Raw genomic sequence first — 24,123 nt, 5'->3', positions numbered from 1 at the left:
ACCTTTAACTGTTCAGAAAGTCTTCAGAAATTGTCATTGTCATCTGTTTCTTATAGGTTACTTGGAGGTGACCTCTGCCTAGTGTACAGAAATGGCTCACACAGTTTTATTTCAAAATCTGTGTCTGGAATGCACCGTTGGTGAAGCTAATACAGGATCAGGGAACCTAATATGAAACATAAATAAAAAATGCTTTGTATATTGCACAATTCCTTCCAAGATTAAGGAATAAGTGTGTGTGTGTGTGTGTGTGTGTGTGTGTGTGTGTGTGTGTGTGTGTGTGTGTGTGTGTGTGTGTGTGCGTGTGTGTGTGTGCGTGTGTGTGTGTGTGTGTGTGTGTGTGTGTGTGTGTGTGTGTGTGTGTGTGTGTGAGGTGAAAAATACCACAATGGGTAACATTACTTCTTAAAGGCTAACAAGTCTGACAACTGAAGGCTACATGCTACATATATTCTATACTGATAATCCCATAAAATGGTAAAATATTTCTACAACTAGTGAGCCAATGATGAGTGGAGACTGGCTGGCTTGCCTTAGTGCATTATTAACCACCCATATTTCATTGTACATTTATTAAACTGTTGCGCTGAAATCCTTTTAATTTACTGGAGAAATGTGCATGCCTCTTATAATGCCTTAATAAAGGAAGATTTGTAAAATATTTGTGTACATAATTTTAACCATTTTGCAGAGATCCTGCCAGTTAGATCCCACATGCATCTGCAAACAGACCAGTTTTTGCTCTTCTATTTGAATTTTATTTTAAACCTAACCGCGAGGTAAATTTGCAACAAGGTTTTTATAAGCTGAATATTTCAAAGCCAAATTAAACTTTTTTGTTTATAATGTGCTGTTGGTTAACTAGTAGTAGAATATGTTTGTAAATAAAATTGATTGGTTTATTCACTCTGAGCTATCAAAGATCTATGTTTTGTTGTGATTTTAAGAGCCAGTAAAATGACAATATGCTGCTTATGATACATGCTTATAGGAGTTTTGCAAATCTTTTTTGCAGATTTTTAACAGTATAGAAGTAAGAAATTGGTTGCCGTCCATTATGTTGACCATTCACTTAACCAACCTGTATCTCGTGCATTTTATTTTGGTCAGCTTGAGCTATAGTTGAACTAGTTTTGGTTGCTTACTACACAGCAGTGCACATTGCTCTGAAGTCATGGTTGTGTATAGGTGTACTGTATGTATGTATGTATATATATATATAGTGTGAAAGCTTATGACAAGGAATAGTAAATGCTCTAGGAGTAAAAGCAGCTCATTTCAGTGAACTGCAGAAGAAATGTGAGTTTTATCAGGTTTTCTGCTATTTTGTTGAGAAAATAAAGGTATGAGTTTTTTTACCATGGTTATACACTGTACATATTACTGACAGGAAACCTATTAGATTCTCTTTTGTGATTGACAGTGATTTATTGGATGGCTAGGTCACCAGTAAGTATAGCCGAAAGGACGTGATTGATGATGTGAGTAGTGACTATTGTTGAAGATAGTGTTATATTTATTTATTTAGCGAACATTTGTTAACTGGATTAGTCTGACTGGGTAAGATGCCCTTTTTCAGCAGAGACCCGAGGAGAAAAGCTCCATTACAGCATTTAGCAATGCAGTGAGTAATACAAAAATTAAAGAAAAAGTGTGATTAATCATTATACAAAGCTACTAAGAAATACATCATACAAAGAAAAGACAGATGAGTAAATCATAGGAACATTTTACACTAACTATGAATGTCAAGGATTTAAAACAATTTATGTCATAAGAGAAGTCAGCAAGACAGTCTTGCATCGTTATGCAATAAGAGGACTCAGAAACCTGAGGAGTAGCTGACAGAGGAGAGTGATTGGAGGGAAGTTAGTTTTGAAGGAAGATTGATTGGAGGGAAGTTAGTTGTGATGGAAGTAAGATCAGAAATTTGAGCTACTTTGGCAGTTGAGGTAGAAAGAAGATGGGGCCTTAGCAGTTGAAAGAGAGGCAAGGGGGAAGTTGTTCAGGTGGGGTCATTGCATGAGCAGATCCAAGAGGTACGCAGGAATTCCTTTAATGCTATTTTAAAACTGTGGGTATTGTCAAGTGTGCACATATGAAGAGAATGTTCCAGGCAGAGGTGACAGAGTGGCTGTAAAGTATCTTACCAATGGATTTTTTAGGTTTGGAGATATACAATAGGAGGTGGTCAGAGCTATGAAGATTGCACTTGGGGATATAGCAGGAGATAAGATTAGTCAGAGATGGACAAGCAAGGAGATGGTGAAGGATAGGGTGGGTTAGGTGGAGCTGTGGCAGGAGGACTTGGTGTTGGAGTTCAGGCCATTGAAGTTTTTTTAGGAGAAAGGTTGTTCCATGGTGAGTTTTGATTTTTCTAGAAACTTACTAGTTTGCAGAATTTAATCTGAGAGCTCTAGTTCATAGCTATTAGAAATAATGAAGGTAAATTAGATGACTGAAAAGATTTACAAGTTCTATCTAGTTATCTTTTACAGTTTTTGTTTAAGATGAAAGAGCTTTCATGTTCCTTGGCTTTGCAGGAAACCTTTATCGAAATATAAAAACATTTACTGAAGTGTAGAATTAAAATGTCTTAAAATAACACTCGGAAGTTGAAGTTCCTCAGAACTTTTAGTGGACAATGACTAGAAGTGAATTTAGATTGGTCTCTAACATACTGCCATTTTCTTAATTTCAGGGCCCCACTGGTAACCTTACAAGTCTAGATGGCAGCGCAGAGTTTGTGGTAAGAATATGTTAAATTAGTCTTCAGACCTTCTGCTGGTTTCTTTTCTGCAGGCATGGTAGCAAACTTACTAATGTGTAATCTCTGAACTCTATTTCTTTAACATATATTTGCATTTTGCATAGATAGTGAATTACATTAATCACTGATCATGTCAGTAATAATGCACAGCTATATCATCCTGCTGCACAAGTCTTTCCTGTGCATTAGGTATTACATACAAGACTTATACTGTGCAAGAAAGCTGTGTTTCACATTTAATGGTCTTGCATTTTTCTTATAAAATAGCAACTTACTGATGTTGGTATATATGAATGAAAGACACTTCTTAAAGTCTTCCTGGGTCAAAACTGAGAAGGCTGAGGCCACCCCTGATGATGACTTTGTTGACCATATTTTTTCAATCTAGAGATAGTGGTGTTTTATCAAAAAGGTGAGTTTTCTTTTGAGATTGTAATGAACTTGGTGTTTCTTTTTCTCTGAGAAGGCACACTCCCTGACTTGATTATATTACAAGGGGCAGCACGCACCATAGAGAGGATAGATTTAAATATATATACAGTACTTCTATATTTTGAATCCATTTAATTGTATATAGTATGAATTTGGAATACATTTAATTGTACATACTTCTGTATTTTGAATTAATTTACTTGTATATACTTCTGTATTTTGATTTGTCTTGTTTTGTTCACAAACTGTTGTTTTAGTAAAAGGATATTGCATGAACTGTCCTATAGCTATTAGATTCACCCCATTCATCCACTTTTCAGTGTGCAGGTGACTAGTAATGATGTCTGGAACCATTCTGATTTCTAGGGATTTCCCTCTTCCTTAACTTCTGTTGTTTTCCAAAATCGTGGACTCTCATTAATCTGTACTGAAGCACGATCATAATATACGAGATTTCTTACAAAAGCTATTCATTTGCCACTTGACATTTTACTTCAGTTTAACATCAGTGGGCTTCAGTCTTTGTCCACACAATGGATTGAAACTAATGAACTCAAATTAACTTTGTTGTACAGAGGACTGGGTCTCTGAGTAAAACTTTAGAAGCTAAGGTCCAGTTAGCAGTTCCTACATCTTGAGCAACTGTCTATGAAATTATACAGTTTGCAGCCAGTACTAGTTTATCCATTCCAGGCTTTGGGTAGTGACTTTAGCCCACTACTTTAACTTCACCTGGCAGGTGTCCAGGTGCTGACCTGAGCACAGAGATAAGAGTAGACTCCTGAGTGCACCAAGATGTGCCTTACCCTCTAGCCAGAATGTGGATTTGGAGAAGTATGCAACTCTTTTTACTTCAGTTACATAGGTCATGCTTTGGCAATGTGCTTGCTGGCCAGTGGGGATAAAAGCAATAGGAGTAAGCACAAATCTGATCCAGATTTTGATGGTGCATTACCACCTTCCAGATCTCATCCCATCAATTTTTTTCTTTTCTTTTCTTTTTTTTTATGGCGCAAAAGTATAGGGATCAAAAAGGCAAATCCCTACAAGAAAGAGGGACCCCCTATAGGGGATGAGCCAACAGAACAGAAAATAAGTGAACATATTAGTTGCTGGAAGATGATGCAGATGACTAATGCAGTGAGGACCAAAAAACATATACAAAATAAAAAGTGAATGCACAGTCTGAAACTAGAAGACTGTGGATGGCCGTTTGACTGAAAATGATATTTGTAACGCCCTGTATTCTGACAATCCCTGCTATATAATATCATTGGCACCAAGGTCACCCTTTTGCTGAGAAAAAGAACATACTTTTTTTCCTTTGACTTTTTTGCACAAAAAATATTTTCTTTTCCATCCTATTTAAAATATGATCACTTTTTTAATGTGGCACTTGAGTTCAGTGTTAAGTGACAAGACTTCTGCTCCATTAAACCATGCATAGGGCTCATCTACTTGCCCATTTTCCGTCAGGAACTCCCATAGCAAGTCCTATACAGTAATTGCAGCCAACTTCCTGAGAATCTATTTCAGAATCTCTAGTATAGAGTTCTCCTGACACCATTGTACAATCCATGCCTCATTATTTTAGGGGACATCATATGCCATTCTACAGGCAGCAGTGCCACTCCTCTTTGTAAGTGTCAGACTGACTTTACCAGCACTGTCATTCTGAACCCTGATTGGCATCTTAAGGGGTCCCACACTCTCGCCTATTTTTCAAGAGTTCTTCATTCATGCCCATTTTCAACTTCTCTATCTTCTTGATGACTTCCTGCACCATCTGGCCACATATTCATCCTTCCAGTACCCATCCGTCCTTTCACAAATCCACCCTTTCATCCACCCATCTACCTATCCATCCACCCATCCATCATATTCTAACCTTCAATCCCCTGCTAGCCCAGAAGATAAGTTCTGTATGGATGGCTGAGGAAGCCTTCTTTCTTATAATTTCTGTCTTGAACAGTCTTCATTGCTACTCCCCTCCTTTTGCAGCAGATAGTTTGCAATATTTGACAAACATTAGGCAGGAGTTTTGCCAGGTCAAAAATGTAACAATTCACAGAGAGCAACATTTGATGCATCTCTGATGGTTGTTAATGCTAGGAGCATTAATGATAACATTTTTTTTATTGGAAAATGTACTGTGTTCCCACAAAAATGATCTTATTGTTTGTGAAACATGGTTAAAGAACAATGACTGGAAACCAGTTCTGTCAGGGTATAAATGTTTTTACTGTAACAGACATTCTAACAAAAAATTAGGTGGAGGTGTTATGATAGGGATTAAAGATAGCTATGGGACCTGTGATTATTACATGTTCAATAATAACACCAATAGACTGTGTAGCTATGACAATAAAGACAACCCTGGAACATATAACAATTGTTGGAGTGTATAGACCACTAAAGTCAAGTGCAGATGACATAGAGGAATTCGTACATTTCTTGCATGAAACACAGCAGGGACAAATAATATTAGCTGGGGACTTAAATTTACAGAAATAGACTACAATAACATTGATTCAACAAAGTTAGCAAGGAAATTTATCCAGAACGTATATTCAGGAACAACAATTGTTTCAGATTGTAAAAAAAAAACTACCAGGGGACAGAACATACTAGACATTGTTTGTGTTCCTAAAGAAATTACTGTTACTTCAAGTTAAGTTTTACCACTGTTAATGTGCAGCGATCATGGGGCTGTAAAGATTAATTTGTTGCTAGATAATTTTGCCAAATTGAAATGTAAACCAATGCACAGAAGGTTAATTACAGATTATATGAAAGCAAAACAGTCACCATGTAAAACTAACTGGAGTAAGGTGTTCAGTGGAAAAACTGTAGACGGAATGTGAAATGTTTTGAAAGAAAAACTGAGTGCAAAATAATCAAAACAATGTTTGACATCAGGATCTAGGCATACAATGTCAGGGGATATATTTCCATAAAAACAAAATATCTGATTAAGGTGAGAGACAAAAATATAAGAAATGGAAGAGAGGTTGAACTACACTTTGAAAACTGAAATAAACAAGCTGGAGAAACAGATAAAGCACAGTGTGAGACAAGATCATGAAAAATTTTAAGAAAATTTCTATAAAGATATTGAGCATAACAGGAAACCTTTTTAAAGATGCATAAGATATGGAAGGAGTAAAGATACACAAACTGATAAACTGTGTGCAGACTCTAAAATTTACTCTCAGACACAAGAGATTATAGATATATTTACAAAATCTTATGCAAAACAGTTTGGATCCACAAAAGGGGTGATACGTTGTCCTAGTGACATCCAGGTAACCCTAGATACTGGAGTCAAATTATCATTTTGAAAAAGAACCTCGCAAATTGGATCCAAACAAAGCACAGGGAGGAGACGGAATAAGTAACAATGACCTGAGAACACTTCAGCAAGAACTTACAGTACCATTATATCTATTATTCAGTAGGCCATATAAATACGGGGAGATTCCCCAAGATTGGAACCATGCACTTATTAATCTTTAAGGGAAGGAGGAGTAAGAAAACCCCAGAGTCATATAGACCCTTAAGTCTACTTTCATGTTGTGGAAAAAGTAATGGAGAAGGTAATATTGGATAAGTTATTGTCAGAATTGGATATGCTGGGACCTGAAACCACATATCAGCATGCATATGATGAAAATAGATCTATTACCACAAGTAATATGACATTCTATAAGAATACAAAAACAGCTATGAATGAAAAATGTGCTGTGATATAATAAACTTCAGCATTTGACAGGGTCATACACACAACACTTATCAATAAATGAGTACAACTAGGTATTAATATACTCTTGATAACATGGATAGCTGTATGGCTTACAAATAGGACATGGCAAGTATCATAGAGCAACTGTTATGTGCAATCCTTGGTTACAGTCAGGGTGTCCCACAGGGCTCTGTCCTAGGCCCTTGCTTGTTTAGATTGTATCTTTCAGACCTTACTTTTTCATCTGAGGTGTTCTACAGTCTTTATGCAGATGACCTGAAATTGGTTAAACTGATTACATGTGTTACAGATAAGGCATATCTGCAAAATAATGTGATTAAATTGACTATTTGGGTACAGGAGAATAATATGCTGATAAATACATCAAAAACTAAGCATATGAGATTTGGGAGACATAAGTTGAAAGGTGAATATTTAATACAGCACACAGTGATTGAAACTGTAGACTCATTTGAGGACCTGGGTATATGGGTAGATCCAGCTATGAGTTTTTCTAATCATATCAACCAGTTGGTTAATAATAGTTATAGAACTATAGGTTGTACAAAAAGATTTATAAAGTCTAGGAAATCTGAAATAATGAAGTCACTGTTTGTTAGTTACATTAGACCCAAACTTGAGTATGGAATAACAGAACAGTATGGAAATGCTATAAGAAAACAAGCATGAGTAAACTGGGAAGAGTACAGCGGAAATACACCAAGGGCATCCATGGATGTGAAAATCTAAGTTATTATGAAAGACTAAAATATCTGAACTTCTACAGTGTCTCTTACACATATCTAAGAGGAGGTCTTATTCGGCATTTAGAGATAACTACCTCTGGGAATGTTTGGGGTTATCAAAAAGTACTAGAGAATCATCAGATAACCTGTGTAGAAGATTCTAGAGGAATGAGAAGTGTACTAACTGGTTCTCTGACAGAGCAGCTGATGCATTGAACAGACTACCAAATTACATTAAAATAAGTGCTAGTTTATATATTTTTAAAAACAGCCTGGCCACTTATTGGGAACACATGTTTTGGTATACTGGCAAGCTAGAAGGGCATTAATGCTCATGCTTGTAATATTTCTGTGTGTATCATACCTTTAGTAGGACAAGAACAGATTTTACCCTGCAAGACCATGTTCAGCTAGTCTACTTTTGCCCACCTCGCCTGCCTAACAGCCATGTTCTTTACAGCTCCTTGCATCCATTTTATATGTTATATACTGTAGCATCATATCTGCTATTTGTAGACTTATTTTTTCCATCTGCTACACTGTGCTTCTTGAGGTACCAGATACCCTATGACAATATCACATCAGTTAGTACTTATTTATTCACTTTTATATTCTTCTTACTTGTGGACAGAGGCAAATGACAGATGCCTTTTCAACAGTTACATCGCAGGAGGTGACATCTTTTATGTATATATATTATGGCCTTCACAACAGTTCCTGTCTCAGAATGTTAAAGTACAGGGACAAGCAACCCTTTCTTAGCCAAGTACTAAAAATCATAACTGTAACTTTTGAAAGATATTTACGCGCCAGAAACATTATACTATGGAGCTATATATGGAGTAACTGGACATGCACATACATTTAAACTACATTTAGAGTATTTGCCATTAATTACATTTAACAAATATACTCATGTTTGCAGATAATTATGTTAGAAAAGTAAAAAGAAAAAAACACTAAAGCTGTAATGTCACTGATCAAGTTGGTCCCTGGTGTTGTACCATGCAAAATGTGCACAGTGTTGCTGTTTGGTACAAATGCCAGGGGATACCTACCTCTGCTGTAGGAGCAATGAAATGGTACACAGAGAATAAGCATCCATTTACCTGCTTGCATCCTGTATGACCACTCCATTGGCAGCCACAGTTATAGTTTGTCAATTCACAGCTACATCTCCACCTTTTTATAGGGACAGTGGATGTTGCAGACTTTTGCAGTTATCCCTCCATTGAATGACTCCATAGATCATGAGTTATTAGATCTCCCATAGCCCTCTGGATTTGGGATATTAACTGCTCCTGGGTCACTAGCACTCCAGATGCGAACACTCCTAAAACAATAAAAAGACAGGTTTACCAACCCTTAAAACTTTTTTTAATCCTTTGGTTCCTCTGCACAAGCATACCTTTCAACCTCTTAGCTAAAAACGTCTGATCAAAGCCTAAATTAATGGGGGGATGAGAGCCCCAAAATAGGGACAGATTTTAAATATTGCTCTTATAAATTTAGAATGTTGCTAGAATAACAGGATTTTGTTAGCATGCATCGTCAGAGGGATATGAAGCCTGAAACTCAATTGTATGTCGTTACTTAGTGACTTCATTCCTCAGTGTTTTGCCAGAAAAACACAAATTTTATGGGGAACAGACTAAAATATAAGGCCAAAATCTGGATATTCTGGGAAAATCTTGACAGTTGAGAGGTATGTGCATAAGCCTTCAGTGGAGTTTGAATTAATAAAAAGTTTTAAGGGTCATATTGCCTGTCTTTATGTTGTTTTAATAGTGTTATTATAGCTTGCGGTTTCTAAGAAATACAGGTGGATGAAGAAGACATAGGGTATATGCCTAACCATTTCAGTTAACCCCTAAACAGCTTCCCTTTCTTTGTCACACACATTCTTGAATACCTTAACTGAATTGCAAGGTGCATCAGTTTCCGACAAAGCATTTCAGAAACTCCAAAAATCTCTCTGTAAAGCAGTGCTTTTTTTTCAGAAAATTTTTATTAAAATTTTAAACACAATGAAACAGTATATTGTCATCCAAATGAAATAGCAAACAAAAAAAACAATTATTTACGTTGGTGTCTACATCAATTAATCTAACATATTTTTAATTTTTAATTTCCATTCAAAGAAAAAGAATAAGAAATTTATATATATATATATATATATATATATATATATATATTCATCTGCTTTGATATTTTGGGCTTCATAACATTTAATTTCCTTACAAACATCCCCTGAAGAGTGGTGGCAAAAGTCATACTGAAGTCCAGATACAGCACATCCATTGGACTTCTCTTACCTATCTTTCCAGAATTAGTATTTTCAAAATTGCACTAGTCTGTCCCTCAGAATCATCCCATAGCTTCTTCAATGACAGCGTTTTAACCATTAATCCTGCAATTGCCTGATTTTCTTGCAGGTAAGTATTATAACCATTTTGTAATGCTGTGCCAACATTCACGGTTTCTGCTGAGGCACTGTCTAGTTCCACCAGTGAGTCACCAAGCACCATTGCTGAATGTTTAGCACTCTGAGAGCAGACTGCTTAAACTGGAGTATTTTTTCCTTAATGTTCTGAAGTTTGTGGGGTTCCTTTTCTGATGCCTGCTGATGAAAGACAGCTAGGCATTTCGCCTCCATCTGGAAAAGCAACCCAAAAATTGCCATTCATTTCATCTTCCTGGTCCATTATTCTTAGAATGCCTATGAAATTTAGGTCACTTATGATATGCATGCAGAACTATTTTCTCCATAATTTTCACCAACCTTTTGGAGTTCTAAGGTTTTCCTACTGTGATTACATGTAGGGCTGCTAGGACTGCTGAGGAAAGGCATAGAACTACAAATCTTCCTGCAAAAATCTCCCTGCTGTGTACCTCGGTACTTTATTTTGTGATTATGTTATATATCAGACCCTTTCTACCCAAATGCATTATTAAGACATGCTGTGTAGCCCTTCATATTCTAACATTTTTGCATCTGTCCTATCAGGATCATCTGATATCACTGTCACTTTATTCTGTTTCATACATACTATTGAGAGGAGATCTCTGTCTGGCATATAAGGCAATCTTTGACCCTGATTTATTGGAAATGCAGCATATCTATAAGTCAAATGGTACACGGGTTACTTGCTCTAATGGCCTTAACCTGGTATGTGAAATTGATAGAACCTGCTGGAGGGACAGATTTGTCTTTCAGAGGTTACCAGACCTTTGGAACAGACTCCAGCTTCATGTCAAGCAGAGCACATCATTGGCCCTCTTCAAACGCAATCTGAATGATTAGATAGGTAACCGTAAATTCACCCCAGGGGTTCCACCTATGTCCCTCTTGGACAGGGGGTGATAGGTGCTAATCGTAGATATAAGGGGAAAACTTCTCTAGACTTGTAAGGGCCCTAGGGTAATCAGCTTAGTAACCTCCTATGATCCTATGGTCTTACTGATTTCTGGTATGAGGCTCTAAGTAAACTTTTCCCATATTAAAACTTTTCACCTTTATAATAGCTGCTTCAGCAGCACTCACTTTGTATCCTTGTTCCTTTTCCTAACCGATCTTCCTCTCTGATTACTTTTTGTCATTACTCCAGTATTCCTCTTCTGTTTTGCTGTCTTGACTCATTTGTTTCCTTTCCCACTCATTTGGATGTTTTAACTTCATGGTGCCTTCTAGGCAAATCTTCATGTTTCTTGTGCTAATAATGTTTGTCTCTTCAAACGCATTGGTACATGTCTGCTGAATTTTCTTTTCCCTACTCATTGGTACATCTTCTTCTTCTTTCGGCTTTTCCCAGTTAGGGATCGCCACAGCGGATCACCTGTCCGCTCATGATTGGCAGTAGAGTTTTACAGTGTCGAGTTGCCAGCAGCGCCCAACCTTCCATGGAAGGCACACACACACACGCTCACTCAAACCTAGGGCCAATTTAGAGTGTCCAATCCACCTACAGCATGTCTTTGGGATGTGGGAGGAAACCGGAGCACCTGGAGGAAACCCACACAACCACAGGGAGGACATGCAGACTCAGCACAGTAGGCACCCCAGCCGAGGATTGAACCAGAGAACCTCTTGCTGTGAGGTGACAACGCTAACCGCTGCACCACCGTGGCCGCCCTCCCTACTCATTGGTACATGTCTGATGAACTTTCATTTCACATGCATTGGTACATGTCTGCTGCATTTTCATTTCCCCTCCCTTCCTGACTGCTATTGTAATGCTTTCCCTTCTTGTCTCATTTTTATATTTTCCTTTTCCCACTATACTTTATCAACTCCACCCTATCCCTTGATATGTTTCTCACCATCCATTTTGGCTCTGTTTGCATTTCCACACAACCTTATGAGTACCTTCCGCATACACTGTTTTGTACTTCCTACTTGATGTATTGCTGCTAGCATTCTGTCTTGTTTCTTGGGCTCCAAACCATTCATTAGTACTTCTCTTGTGTTCAGCATGCCCATTCCTGCTTGAGGTAATTTAAAAACAAAGCTTAACCTCCCATGCTTCCATCTCCTGTAGCTCACTTAATTTTTCTGATCCACATCAGCAGGCCAGTGGCCACTAAACTTAATCTCTCTCTGTTTTACCTCCTCCATCCCATTTTTAACTTGTTTCAAAGTGATCTTTTTTTACTTTGCTATTTGTCTTTACTACTAATACTATTATAGTTTGACTTACTTTTCCCCTGCCATTAGTTTAGCTCACTCACATTCTTACCACTCTCTGTGCTATCATGTACGTTTCCTGCTATCATGACTCCATAAGTATAATAAATAAGTTGTCTTGAGATGTGCATCTATGCCTGAATGACAGGATAAGAGGTGAGCTAACAACGTAGGTGTTACAGAGGAAGTGATGTATGTGTTATGGGTGGGACATGAAATGGATAGTTTCCTCCTTCTCACTTGTCAGCTTCAAACCCTTTTAGTAAATCACTTCTAATTCTACTCAATCTTCCTAACATTGCTACTTCCAGAATGCCTACTTCCTTTCCACAAGTGAAAGAGAGCACTGCCTGTCAATAGATGACCCACAGAACTACTCTAGTTCCAATTCAGTACAGAAGATGACTGTTTCTGAACTGTTGACTAACATTGTCTTCTTCAGTCATCTGTACAGATTCTTGTATCATAAAATGGCTAATAATTTTCAGTGGTTTATATAGTTCATGGAAACATATTCTGTGGCATACGTTTTGTAAGAAATTATTTCTGGAATGCTAGAGATCCAAAATTTCTGTTTAAATATTTGTTTTTCTGGGGAACTATAGCCTGCAAATACTGTTTACTCTTGGTGATCAGTAGTATAGATTCATCATGCCCATAATTACTGTTTTGGTCTACTAACACAGAAAGCAATTTGCACTGTCAGGTTTTCAAAATTGCTGAATTAAGGGTATTGAAAACTATTAAGTAATCATATAAACAAGGCAATGTGATATTTTGTACAGTAATGCATGCTAATGTATATACAACATAAAACAAAGCCTGATAGTTCAGGTGATATTTTTTACAGTCTATGGAATTCCAAATGTTTCCTTTTATTCCTAAGTTTGTAAGACTACACTGCACTTCAGGAAATGGATGACCATAAGTCTAAAGTAGCACCAAGTCTTTGCCTGGCTAGATTGGAAGAGTTTTGTTAGATCGTCACATGTTATAGTAGACCAAAAGGACTGTTGTGTTCATAGCAAATCTAGAAACTATGGTACATTCTATTATTGTTTGTCAGCCTGTATATTCCCCTTAAATCTAGAATTGGAAGTTTTTTTTGTTTGTTTTATTAAAGTGTTTTTTGGTATTAGTTGGCCTCTCTGTTTTGTGGTTCATTTGGGTTTCATCTTCATCAGTGGTTCATCAATATTCCCTTACATGTTGTATTAATGCATGGATGTATCTGGCTTTTGAGACTATTGTTGGCGAGTGCTGCCTAATAAACATTACCAGTAAAGCATGTTTTGTCCCTGTTGTCGTCACATATTTTTGAAGTGTAATATTGTGGATGAAGACTAAATGAAAGGAAGGCAACTAATGGTATTTTAGATACCACTTGTTTACCTACCCATTTAAAAACCTAATGTGCTGCATTTTTTGAAAATTGAAACATATTGTGAAATCAGGTACTCAGCTTCTGTTAAAATAACCATGGGCAGTTATATAAAAACATTATTCTTTAGCAAGTCTTAATTAGTTTCTGATCTATTTTTCTAGTGTCCAACTAACTGCCCTCCAGGACCTAAAGGGCCCCAAGGACTTCAAGGACTGAAGGTAGGCACTTGACCATTTTATTAAAATAAGAGGTAACATATTTCAATAATTTTTGCCCTCTTTCATTTTATCACAAAGTGTTTTTGCCACTGCATATCTTGGGCGTGGCATTTGCTCTAGTCAGTAGCATTATCTGCATCAGTCAACAGGATGCTGGTCTGTCATCACAGGAGTATTTCATGAAAGGAATGTAGGATTCTTTGGGTAGCAAGGAAAAGCATGTCATCTGAGAGTTAAATGACTTTAGTACGTGTTTACACAATATAACTACAGTTGTAAAGCACTGCTGGTGACACTCTTTACCAATGTATGACAGGTATTTCCACTTTCCTCCGAGTTATTGGAATGCTAAATAGTGATAAAGGAAACTGCTTACCAGGCTGTAATTAGTATATTAATTTCCTGACAAACAGATTGCTTATTTAATCATCCTTTAGGTATTGCATTTTAGAGCTGATGCTTTCTATGCATAATCTGAGCCCAAAGCATGGTATGCAATATCACATAGTTGCTGAAAGAGCAGAAGGGGTAACAAGGAAAACATATCACAAATTTTGCTGTTAGAAGAAACGAAATAGAGTGAACATGGTGCTAGCTTGCTGGCCAGAAAGGTATAGAAGTGAAAGGATATACAGTAGAGAGTTTGTTATCCGAATGTTGGTTATCTGAAACATCGATTATCCGAATGCAGCCTTCCAAAGATTTCGGGTAGGAAAAGTCATAAAGTCTGAATATGTAAACATTATATCATATGTACTCACTTGTGCATGTTATTTGAGCTTGTATCCCGCTCGTGTGTGAAAAATATTCTTTATTGTCCACTGGAATCGCTGAATGGTTGAAAAGGGTATTCCTTGCATGCAGAAAAAGCAATATTTTAGAAGTTTTTTATCCAGTTAAATTATATGTTTGATTATCTGAACAGTTTGATTATCCGAACTACCCTAGGTCCCAATTAGTTCAGATAATCGACTCTCTACTATAATAAAAATCTCATCTTATTACTCACTATTTCACATCTTGACATTAGTTTCTCATATTTTTATCTGTCTTCTCTTCTTCCAGCATAGCATTTATTTTTGCATCTGGTTGATTTCTAAAACTCTGCCCCATCCTTTTCTTCTCTTGTCCCCTGCTTCTCCCATTTATCTGCTTACTGCGATCTTCATCACATTCCCACTGTAGCAGCCCCATCTCTTCTCTGGCTTCCTCATTCACTCTAAACACCTATTCTGAGGTCTGTTTTACATATTCATTTTTCTGCCTTCCTCTTTATTTATATTTATAGGTTCATAGGTTCATAGGGTAGTACTAGGCTAACTGCCTTTGCGAGCCATTTCAAGCCTAGCCAATTATCCCTTGTGAGACTCAAAACCTGCACCTTGTGTTTGTAAGGCAAACACCTTAACCATTAGGCCACCCTCCCAACCATCTATACCTCCTACTGTTATTCTGCCTTACCACCCTCTCCTTATAAGGACATCATTGTTTGTTCTGAAATCCCTTTGTACAGTATTTTAACATCATTCAACAGTGTTTCAGTTACCACCACTAGGGAAATCCTATCAACTTTGCATAGCAAATATTAACTTACTTCTACCCTACTTATCTTATCCAAAATATTTTGACTGTTTGCCCACTGCTACAACCCTCAGTTTCTGTTCCTTTAATGCTCCCATTTCTCATATAACCATATTTTTTCAGACATAAGGTTACATTAAATTGTATTACAATAATTTCAGATTCCGTTCCTAACCCAGAGACTCACCATCTTGACGAGTGGATGGGAAATAGAAAATCCCCCTCCCCCCCGGGATCACTTCAGTAGCCTTGCTTGACAGGTGCACTGGGAACTAACGTCAGGCAGCAAGATGCAAGGGAATCTTCTTGGGCTAGGCTCATATAGGCTCCAGAGCCATTGGCCTAGTACACACCTATGAACTTATGAACCTTAATAACCCTTTCTTGTTATTATTGAGATAATGTGTATTCCTAAGCATTTATGTTTTTCCTCCTCGGAAAATATCTCCCATCCCCTATGCTCTTTCATTTCTTTGCTAGCTGCTAATAACCCCTCCATGATTATAGGTGTCACTGTCACTCTTTACACACGCGCACATGCACACACACACACACACACACACACACACACACACACACACACACACACACACACACGTACACACACACACACACACACACACACACACACACACACACACACACACATGGATGGACACACACACACATACACATAAAGGGTCCAGTTTTTTATTTTAACTTACTAATATTTCTCCCTTTTAACTTGCCAACTGTAACAAAACTACACTTTCTCTTTCACTAATCAGGTTTCTGAATACTGGTACTTTTTATTGGGGTGCAGAAGACTTTCCATGTTCCATGGCACTGTTGTCATCCTCCTTCCTCTACTCATTATCTCCTATGCATCCTCTTGCTTTACTGGCCCCCCTTTTCTTACTGTCTTTTTGTACTCCACGGAAATTCATTCTGTCCCCATCCCCTTGATACCCTCTGCAAAAGTATAAACAATTTACCTATACAGATGCAGTTTCTTCTCCCAAAATATTACAAAAATTGCCTATCCATTTTTGTTTTCTTTCTGCTACATAAAGTGTAATTATCCATTTGATTCATCTGGTCTTGTCTTTCTCTTGTGGAATATTCTCATAGTCATCCCTCATTTTTGTCAGACAGTACTGACCCTTTCACCTCTTAAATTATTCCCACAGTTTCATACTTGTATATCTTAACTATTACATATTTTATTCCTCCATAGCATTTTATTTCTTCACCTACCCCATTTATTCGGGTCTATATTAGAACCAAACTTTCAAAATTTCGAGTGTTCTAATATTGAACCCTATTAATCGAAAATTTAAAACAGCGAACATACAGAACAGCAAATTTTTTCATAGGGAAAAAATTTGCTGTTCCAAAACACATGCACACAACACAAGCACACCAAACAAACAGCAATCCACACACATACACCTAAATTCTTACACCTAACCCTACACTAAACTATACATACACCACTAATTATCCACTTACCTTAACCCAAACCCTAACCCTAAGGTCCGTTACTATCGCACAGTCACCTCACCCGTGCCCTAACCCTAACTCTCCTAACCCGCCCTAACCCTCACATCCACACAATCGCACACTTACCTGACCCGAGCCCTAACCCTAACTCACCTACCCCACCCTAACCCTCATGTCCACACAATTGCACACTTACCTGAACCCGACCCGTATCTTTCCACCACAGCGCTGAAAATACCAAAGCAACAGAAACGGACAACCAAATTCTTTCTGTAGGAAAAAATTTGGTTTTCTGTTTCTTCGATATTTTCAACGTTTGCTGAAAACGGGTCGATACTAGAACACTCGAAATTTGAAAGTTCGGTATTCTAATATAGACCTATTTATTCTCACTGTCTTTCCCTCCTGTGCCCCATAGATACGGCTCTTTTCCTGTACCTCTTTCCCTAGTCCTGCTAACCACAGTAAATATCTCCATGCTCTCCTTCTCCAAATGCATAGAACTTGAGCTCATTCATTCTAGTCAGTCTCTTTTACAACATTTGTACTTTCTTGTTAAGAAACACCAATTAATCAAGAAAATCATAAAATTAGTGCCTCCATTTTCCTCTTTGTTCCACAATAAATTGCTGCTTTTTCTTTTTCCACCCAATGCTCTTTTCATTTTAGCTTTGTTCTAAAATAACTGTTTCATCTGTAGAATCCTAGTGTTCACTTGATAAATTTATGGGATATTGAAAAACAAAATGAAAGCTACAAACCAAAACTGAAAGAACACATATGAAACAGTTGTTTTAAGGAGCCCCCAACTCCTTTTATGTTGCTGTGCCTGACAACAATACAAAGTTACTTTAGCTCTGCATCATACACCCGGAGGTTAAAAGGCCAAGTCTTTCTCCTATACATCTGCAAACTTTGAGTTATAACCCATTTTGGAAATGTTTTCATTATGTCTTGATGGGGTATCAAATAAATGAGTCCACAAAAGTGCGAGCCGGCTGTTCACTTCTGGCAGAATTTATTTAGTAAAAGCCAAAAACAGATTAAGCACTTAATTACTTTTTTGGAAATGTATATACTTTATATGCTTAAAAATTCCTGTGTTTATAATTTTGTAATTAAAATCTAAAATATATCAACATGTTTACCCTTCATTTATAAACAATAAGAAAAAAATGAGTTCCTAAATCTCTTTAAACTTTGTTTGATTTAAAGACCAGAACACTGTTGATATTTAACTTATCTTTAATACCAGGATACTATTCAGCATCTAACAGGAGTTGCCAATGCAATTCCCTAGTTTCCAAAAAAATTCCCAGTTTCCACCCTTCTAATTTAGGCACTTTTTCTAATATAAAAAAATGAAAACTTTCTGAAATTCTTACACTCGTTAGAATGTTTAAATAAAGTTTTCTTTTCATTCTTTTCCCTCATAGAATATACATGCTTGTGTATTCTATATTAATGGGCTTCTTCAGTTTTCCCTATATAGTGTATGTATAATGTGTTGTATTTATATGTTTATGATGGTTTAGTTCAAGAGGTCAAAGTGATTGATCTTTTATGGCTCAAAAGTCTAGACACAAATCTCCATGGAGGAGTCAATATGAGACTAAATAAAGAGAGATAGGAGCAAGGCTGTGCTGATAACTAAGATTTTTGAGACCACTGCTCTTTTTGTTAGAATCTCTGAGATCTTTCTTGTTGAGTGATATATTTAGACAAATACATGCCAAAGGTCCATTATTTTCAATAATGGGTCTGATGGGGTATGAGTAATGGAATTAAAACTTATTTGGATCTGTTGTAGATACCTAGTTTTCTGAACTACAGTGAAGGCATTTTGGTCAAATGATAAGGTATTATCAACAAGAGTACTTAGAAGATACCCAGTTAGCTATCCGTTGCACAATGCTATGATTTTTATATTCAGATTTACAAGTCTATCAATAATGTCTGAATAGAGAATAGTGCCAAAGGCTTGCCAGGAGCAGATATGCTGTATGTACTACACAACTACTATGAACTGCTTTGGTTACTTTTTAAAAGAAATTAATGTGGTTAAAGAGACAGGACCTTCCTTTATGAAAGCTGAATTGTGGAGGGTCCAGGGTTAAGAGAGTCTCAATGTCCATATTAATGAGGGCTAAGATAATATGCACCATAATTTTAGATATGAGACTAATTTCTATAGATACTAGGGTTAATGGTTGAACCTCACTTGTTTTATGATATTATAATGGCTGTTTTCCAGGTTTCAGGAATATAACCAGTGGAGTAGCTTAGATTAAAGAGGTTAACTAAGGGTTCCGATAACCATGTCTGCATTGATAATTGGGCAACCTGGTATATTATCAGGGCCCATTGATGAGGCTTTCTTAATTTTTGAAAGGGCTGACAGGACTTGTTCTATAATAATTAAAGGGGATGGCTGAGATTGTTGAACTCAAGGAATAGCTATAACTGTAGATGGAGTAAAATTTGCAGTTAGGATAATAGCTATTTCCTTTGGGTTATAGTGTTCATTATTATTATGGACTAGCTCCAGACATTGTTGGCTACTAGTTGTTAACTTCCTGACCTAGTTAAACAAAGACTTGCATTTTTGTGTGTGTGTGTGTGTGTGTGTGTGTGTGTGTGTGTGTGTGTGTGTGTGTGTGTATGCTCGTGTGCATGTGTGTTTATATACAGGCTTGTGCTTCCTAATGGTTACCTTAAGCTCTTTGTTAGTTTGCTTAAGAGTGCTTTTAAAGAAGATAGAAAAAAACTCTTATAATCATTAAGCAATTTTGTTCTCTTGTTTTATAATATATTTATACTAGTGTTCCACCACAGGGTGTTTTTAAATTCCTCATTAAATTTGGTAGAGATAGGGGCTTCCTTATCAGTACAACTGTTTAAGTGGGAGTAGATGTCAGAGACATAGGTAACAGCTTTAGCGATGTGATTTATAAGAGAAGGATTGCAGTGGAATTTATTTAGGTCATCAAGTAAATGGAGAAGGTTTGCTTTTGATAAGACCCTAAATACAGAGGTATTTATGGGAGATGTACCACCAGTTTTAAAGGAAAAGGTTTCAAATTTATGGTCTGATTTAACAACAGAGTTCATCAACAAAGTGCCTGTGTAACAGGATCAAGCTTTGAGTGAACAACATTGTCAATAACCTTAGCAGTAAATTAGAAGTTAAAGATGGGGAAGTAGTTATCATGGCTCTGGGGGTCTAAAGCAGACTTTTTCAAGTCAGGGGGTCACCAAGGTTTCATTAAAAGCTGATGGAAGGGTCCCATTACTTATAAGAGGGAAAATATAATAAATCTTAAGGTGGAAAACACCAAGGCAGGGAAAAGTTAGTCTTGCTGGATATGGGTCCAAACTTCAGGTAGCAGATTACATGTCTTATACCAGACAGATGATAACAGCAAAATCAGAAAGATGAAATTCACAGTCAAATTTCAAAACATAAGGGTGAGAAATCAGCACAAGAAAGCAGCAAGGAAGGCCGACTCAGTACTGAAGCTGTAAGGAAGGGATCAGCAGTAAGAAATAGGAGGTATAATTCCTCCTTATAGACAGCTGGTTCATAGGTGAATACTAGTCTAATGACCACTACGGCCCTAATAAACCTTGCCATGCAACCCAAATATGACCCAAACCTTTGATTTATATAAATGGTGATTTACTGGCTGCCTTTGTTTATCACAGACATAGGAGCCAGACCAGGTGTGAATTTCCTATTACATATCCATTGGTCCAAGTTGCACTTAAAAAAGGATAGAGAAGAACTCTGCTTCACATTGACGGAGAGCCTCTGCAGAGAATGGGAATTCTGTGAGAAACATTGTCTCTCCAACATGACCTATTTATTTCACAAGCAAAATTGAGGTCAATAATCTAGCAGTTCAGATGCTATTTGTTTTGTGGGTATGCAAAAGGTTCATCAAAACAGGGTCCAGACATACCCTGAATGAATAGCAAAAATCACCTCTCAGAAGTCTGTATGATACCGAGTAAAGAGACAGGGCTTTGAGGTGATCAGCCTACATTGTCTTTACTCCCTGTTTTCTTTTTGTAAGGAACCTTTGTGGACATTCCAGTTGCTGCATGTGTCTGGTCAGGAGCGCTACAGAATCCTGAAAGCCCAAAATCCTGAAGACCAAAATCCTAACACCAAAATATCGAAAGTTCAAAATACTGAAAACTCAAAATACTGAAAATACACAGGATACTAACACTTGCTATATTCCAGCACAAGTACATACAGAAACAAATAAAACCCAAACAATATTACTCTTCTCCAAGTACAAGCAGGGGGGGAAGCCCCCCTTGCACCCCCACACCCCCTGCTACTTAAATATATCAACTCCGAGATTGCACTTAATGTAGTGAAGTGCAATCTCTGAGTTGATATATTTAAGTAGCAGGGTGTCTGCGGGGTGCAGTCCCCCACATGGGGGGTGCAGGGGGGCTTGCCCCCCCTGCATATAGTTTAAGTGTAATATGTTTCTGTATGTACTTGTGCTGGAATATAGGATGTCTTGGTATCCTGTGTGTTTTCAGTATTTTGAGTTTTCCGTATTTTGAGTTTTCAGTATTTTGAACTTTCGAGGTTTTGGACACAGGATTTTGGTGTTCAGGATCTTGGGCTTTCAGGATTCTGTAGTGTTCCCGTCTGGTCAGGTACATAATGAAGGGGGAATTATACTCTATGATGAGTCTGATGAGGGCAGAGTACAGTGGTATGATGACCTCTCTGGACCTTGATGCCATGCTCTTGCTTAAAAGTTGAGCAACACAAAAAGTTTTCTTACTACTTTGCACACATACTGGTCTAATGCTAGGTTACTATCTACTGGAACTCCCAGATTCCTGAATCAATGTTTAGGGGTGTTTTATTGATGACATAGCTACCTGGGGTGGTAGATGTCTCTAAGGGTACCATAATGCATTTCTTGGTACTGAATGTGAAGCCATGGCTTTGGCACCAAGCATTTGTCTGTATTAGACCTTCCTGAAGGGTGTTCTCATCTTGGGGGGGATTTATTGACTGCTCCCAGTTTGTAATTAGCTGTGAACTTGGTAGGCCAAAGGCCTTTGACATTAGCTTTGACATCTGAGAAATAGATGATAAAGAGGAATTGGCCCACCACAGAGCCCTGGGAGATTCCACTGGTGACTGACCTCTTTGTGGAGGTGGCCTGACCAATTCTAACCTCCTGCTCCTTATCAGTGAGCCAGATAGCTATCCCGCATGCTATAAAGGAGTTTATACTTAGTTCCATAAATCATGTTACAATGCCAGAGTGGGGTATTGTATGAAATGCTACAGCCAGATCTAGGTGGGCAGTAGGCACCATTTTGTTCCTCGTCCACTGCCTTAGTGACCTTTTCAAAGAAGTCCACCAGATTCACTAAGCATGACCTTCTTTGACAAAGCAAAACTTGGATGGATCCAGTGTCTGGAGGTCTCCTATATCCCTATTGATAATTTCCATGACAATTCTTCCATGGCTTTGCAAATAAGACTAGTCAGACTAATGGGTCTGTAGTTTCCAGGATCTGTTAAAGATCCTCCCTAATGAAGGGGAATAACTGTTGCAGTTCTCCATGCATGTGGCACAAAGTCTGTTTTAAGACTTTAGTTAAATAATGACACCAGACCTGATAAACCATATTTTAGACTATTCAGGAGACGAGCTGGGATGTTATCAGGGCCCATTGAGGCCATATTCTTGGCTTTAGTGAGTGCAACCAGTACATGCTGCTTAGTTATAGCTGGATGGGGTTATGTTTGAGGGTATATTTAAGGGGACTATTAGGGGTGAGGGGATAACGTTGAAACTGAATTTGTCCTCTAAGATGTTTGATATATCACCAGGCTTAGTGAATGTAGCACCATTAACCACCAGTTCAGCACATTGCTATGTGCTGTCCTTGAGGTTTCTGACATAGGTGTAGAAGGTCTTATGACTAGATTTCAGCTGGGAGGCTATCTTAACCTCAAAGTTGTCTTTACTTGATCTAATTAGCTCTTTAATTTGATTAGACTTTCTATCTTTATGGGAAATAACCTTCCTGATATTTTTCATAATTGTTGCCTTTTGTTGTATATCCTGTTTAATTTGGGATGCCACCAGGGTAGTTTGTTTCTAGGAGTATTCTTGGGCTTACTTCTGGTAGGTACAGTAGCCTCTATAAAGCCATTGACATGATTGTACAGCATACCTCTCAACCTCTTAGCACAAGAAATCTTGGCAAAGCCAAGAATAATGGGGGGAGAAAGGTAAAAAAATAGGGACAATTTTTGAATATTGCTCTTACACACTTAGAAAGTTAATAGGATAACAACCTTTGTGTTAACATGCATATTCTGTAGGGATTGAAGCCTGAAACTAAAAATTCTGTCATTATTTAATGATTTTAATCTTTAATGATTTTCCAGAAAACTGCAAATGTCTTAGAAAATCTGGACAACTGAGAGGTATGTTGTACTGAGTTTCTGAGACAGCATAGGTTGCTGTGTTATCTGGGTTTGGAGAGTCTTTGAATTTTGACAATCCATCAGTTAATAAAAGGTAATTTGTCTTAGAATAGCTCCTATGTCTTACTGGTTTTAATGGGATTATGAAGTTGATTTTGATTTTGAAGGAGACAGCTTTATGGCCGGACATTACCAGGGAGGATGAGACACTGGGGCGGGGGAGGGGGGTGAAGCATTCTCCCATATTTGCTAGCACAAGGTCCAGTATGTTGGTGCATCTGGTAGGTCTACTCACTATTTGGTCGGGGTGTTTGTATTTATAAATTACAGGAATATTTGTGTCTGTAGATTTGAGGCTGTGTAGGATTCCCAGTCTACAGAGGGTTAATTAATGTCTCCCATGAGCAGAGTGTTAGGTTGGATGATAAGTGTCTCCAGTAGGTCCATATATGCATTGTGAGCTTCTTGATAGTAGCCATTGGGGCATGACCTATAGCTGGCTAGGATATAGTGCGGTATTTTGTTTATGGTGATCTGCACATGGAGGGACCCCAGCACATGATCCTGTCTGATGTGTACTGAGACATCTCATCCTTTAGCCCT

At 37.6% G+C, this 24,123-nt stretch overlaps 1 protein-coding gene across 1 annotated transcript in view; it reads left to right on the top strand.

The window, feature by feature from the left end:
* COL9A2 (collagen type IX alpha 2 chain) overlaps positions 1-24,123 on the top strand; it is a 447,350-nt gene that overhangs the window by 157,039 nt on the left and 266,188 nt on the right. Inside the window, exons 10-11 of the mRNA XM_044059964.1 lie at positions 2,702-2,749; positions 13,920-13,976. Of these exons, the coding sequence (XP_043915899.1) occupies positions 2,702-2,749; positions 13,920-13,976 (105 nt within the window). The remainder of the gene's footprint in view (positions 1-2,701; positions 2,750-13,919; positions 13,977-24,123) is intronic.

This window comes from Protopterus annectens, chromosome 1.part2, assembly GCF_019279795.1.
Source record: "Protopterus annectens isolate FY-2018-M chromosome 1.part2, PAN1.0, whole genome shotgun sequence".
Classification (NCBI taxonomy): domain Eukaryota; kingdom Metazoa; phylum Chordata; order Ceratodontiformes; family Protopteridae; genus Protopterus; species Protopterus annectens.
This window is presented reverse-complemented; position numbering and strand designations above follow the sequence as displayed.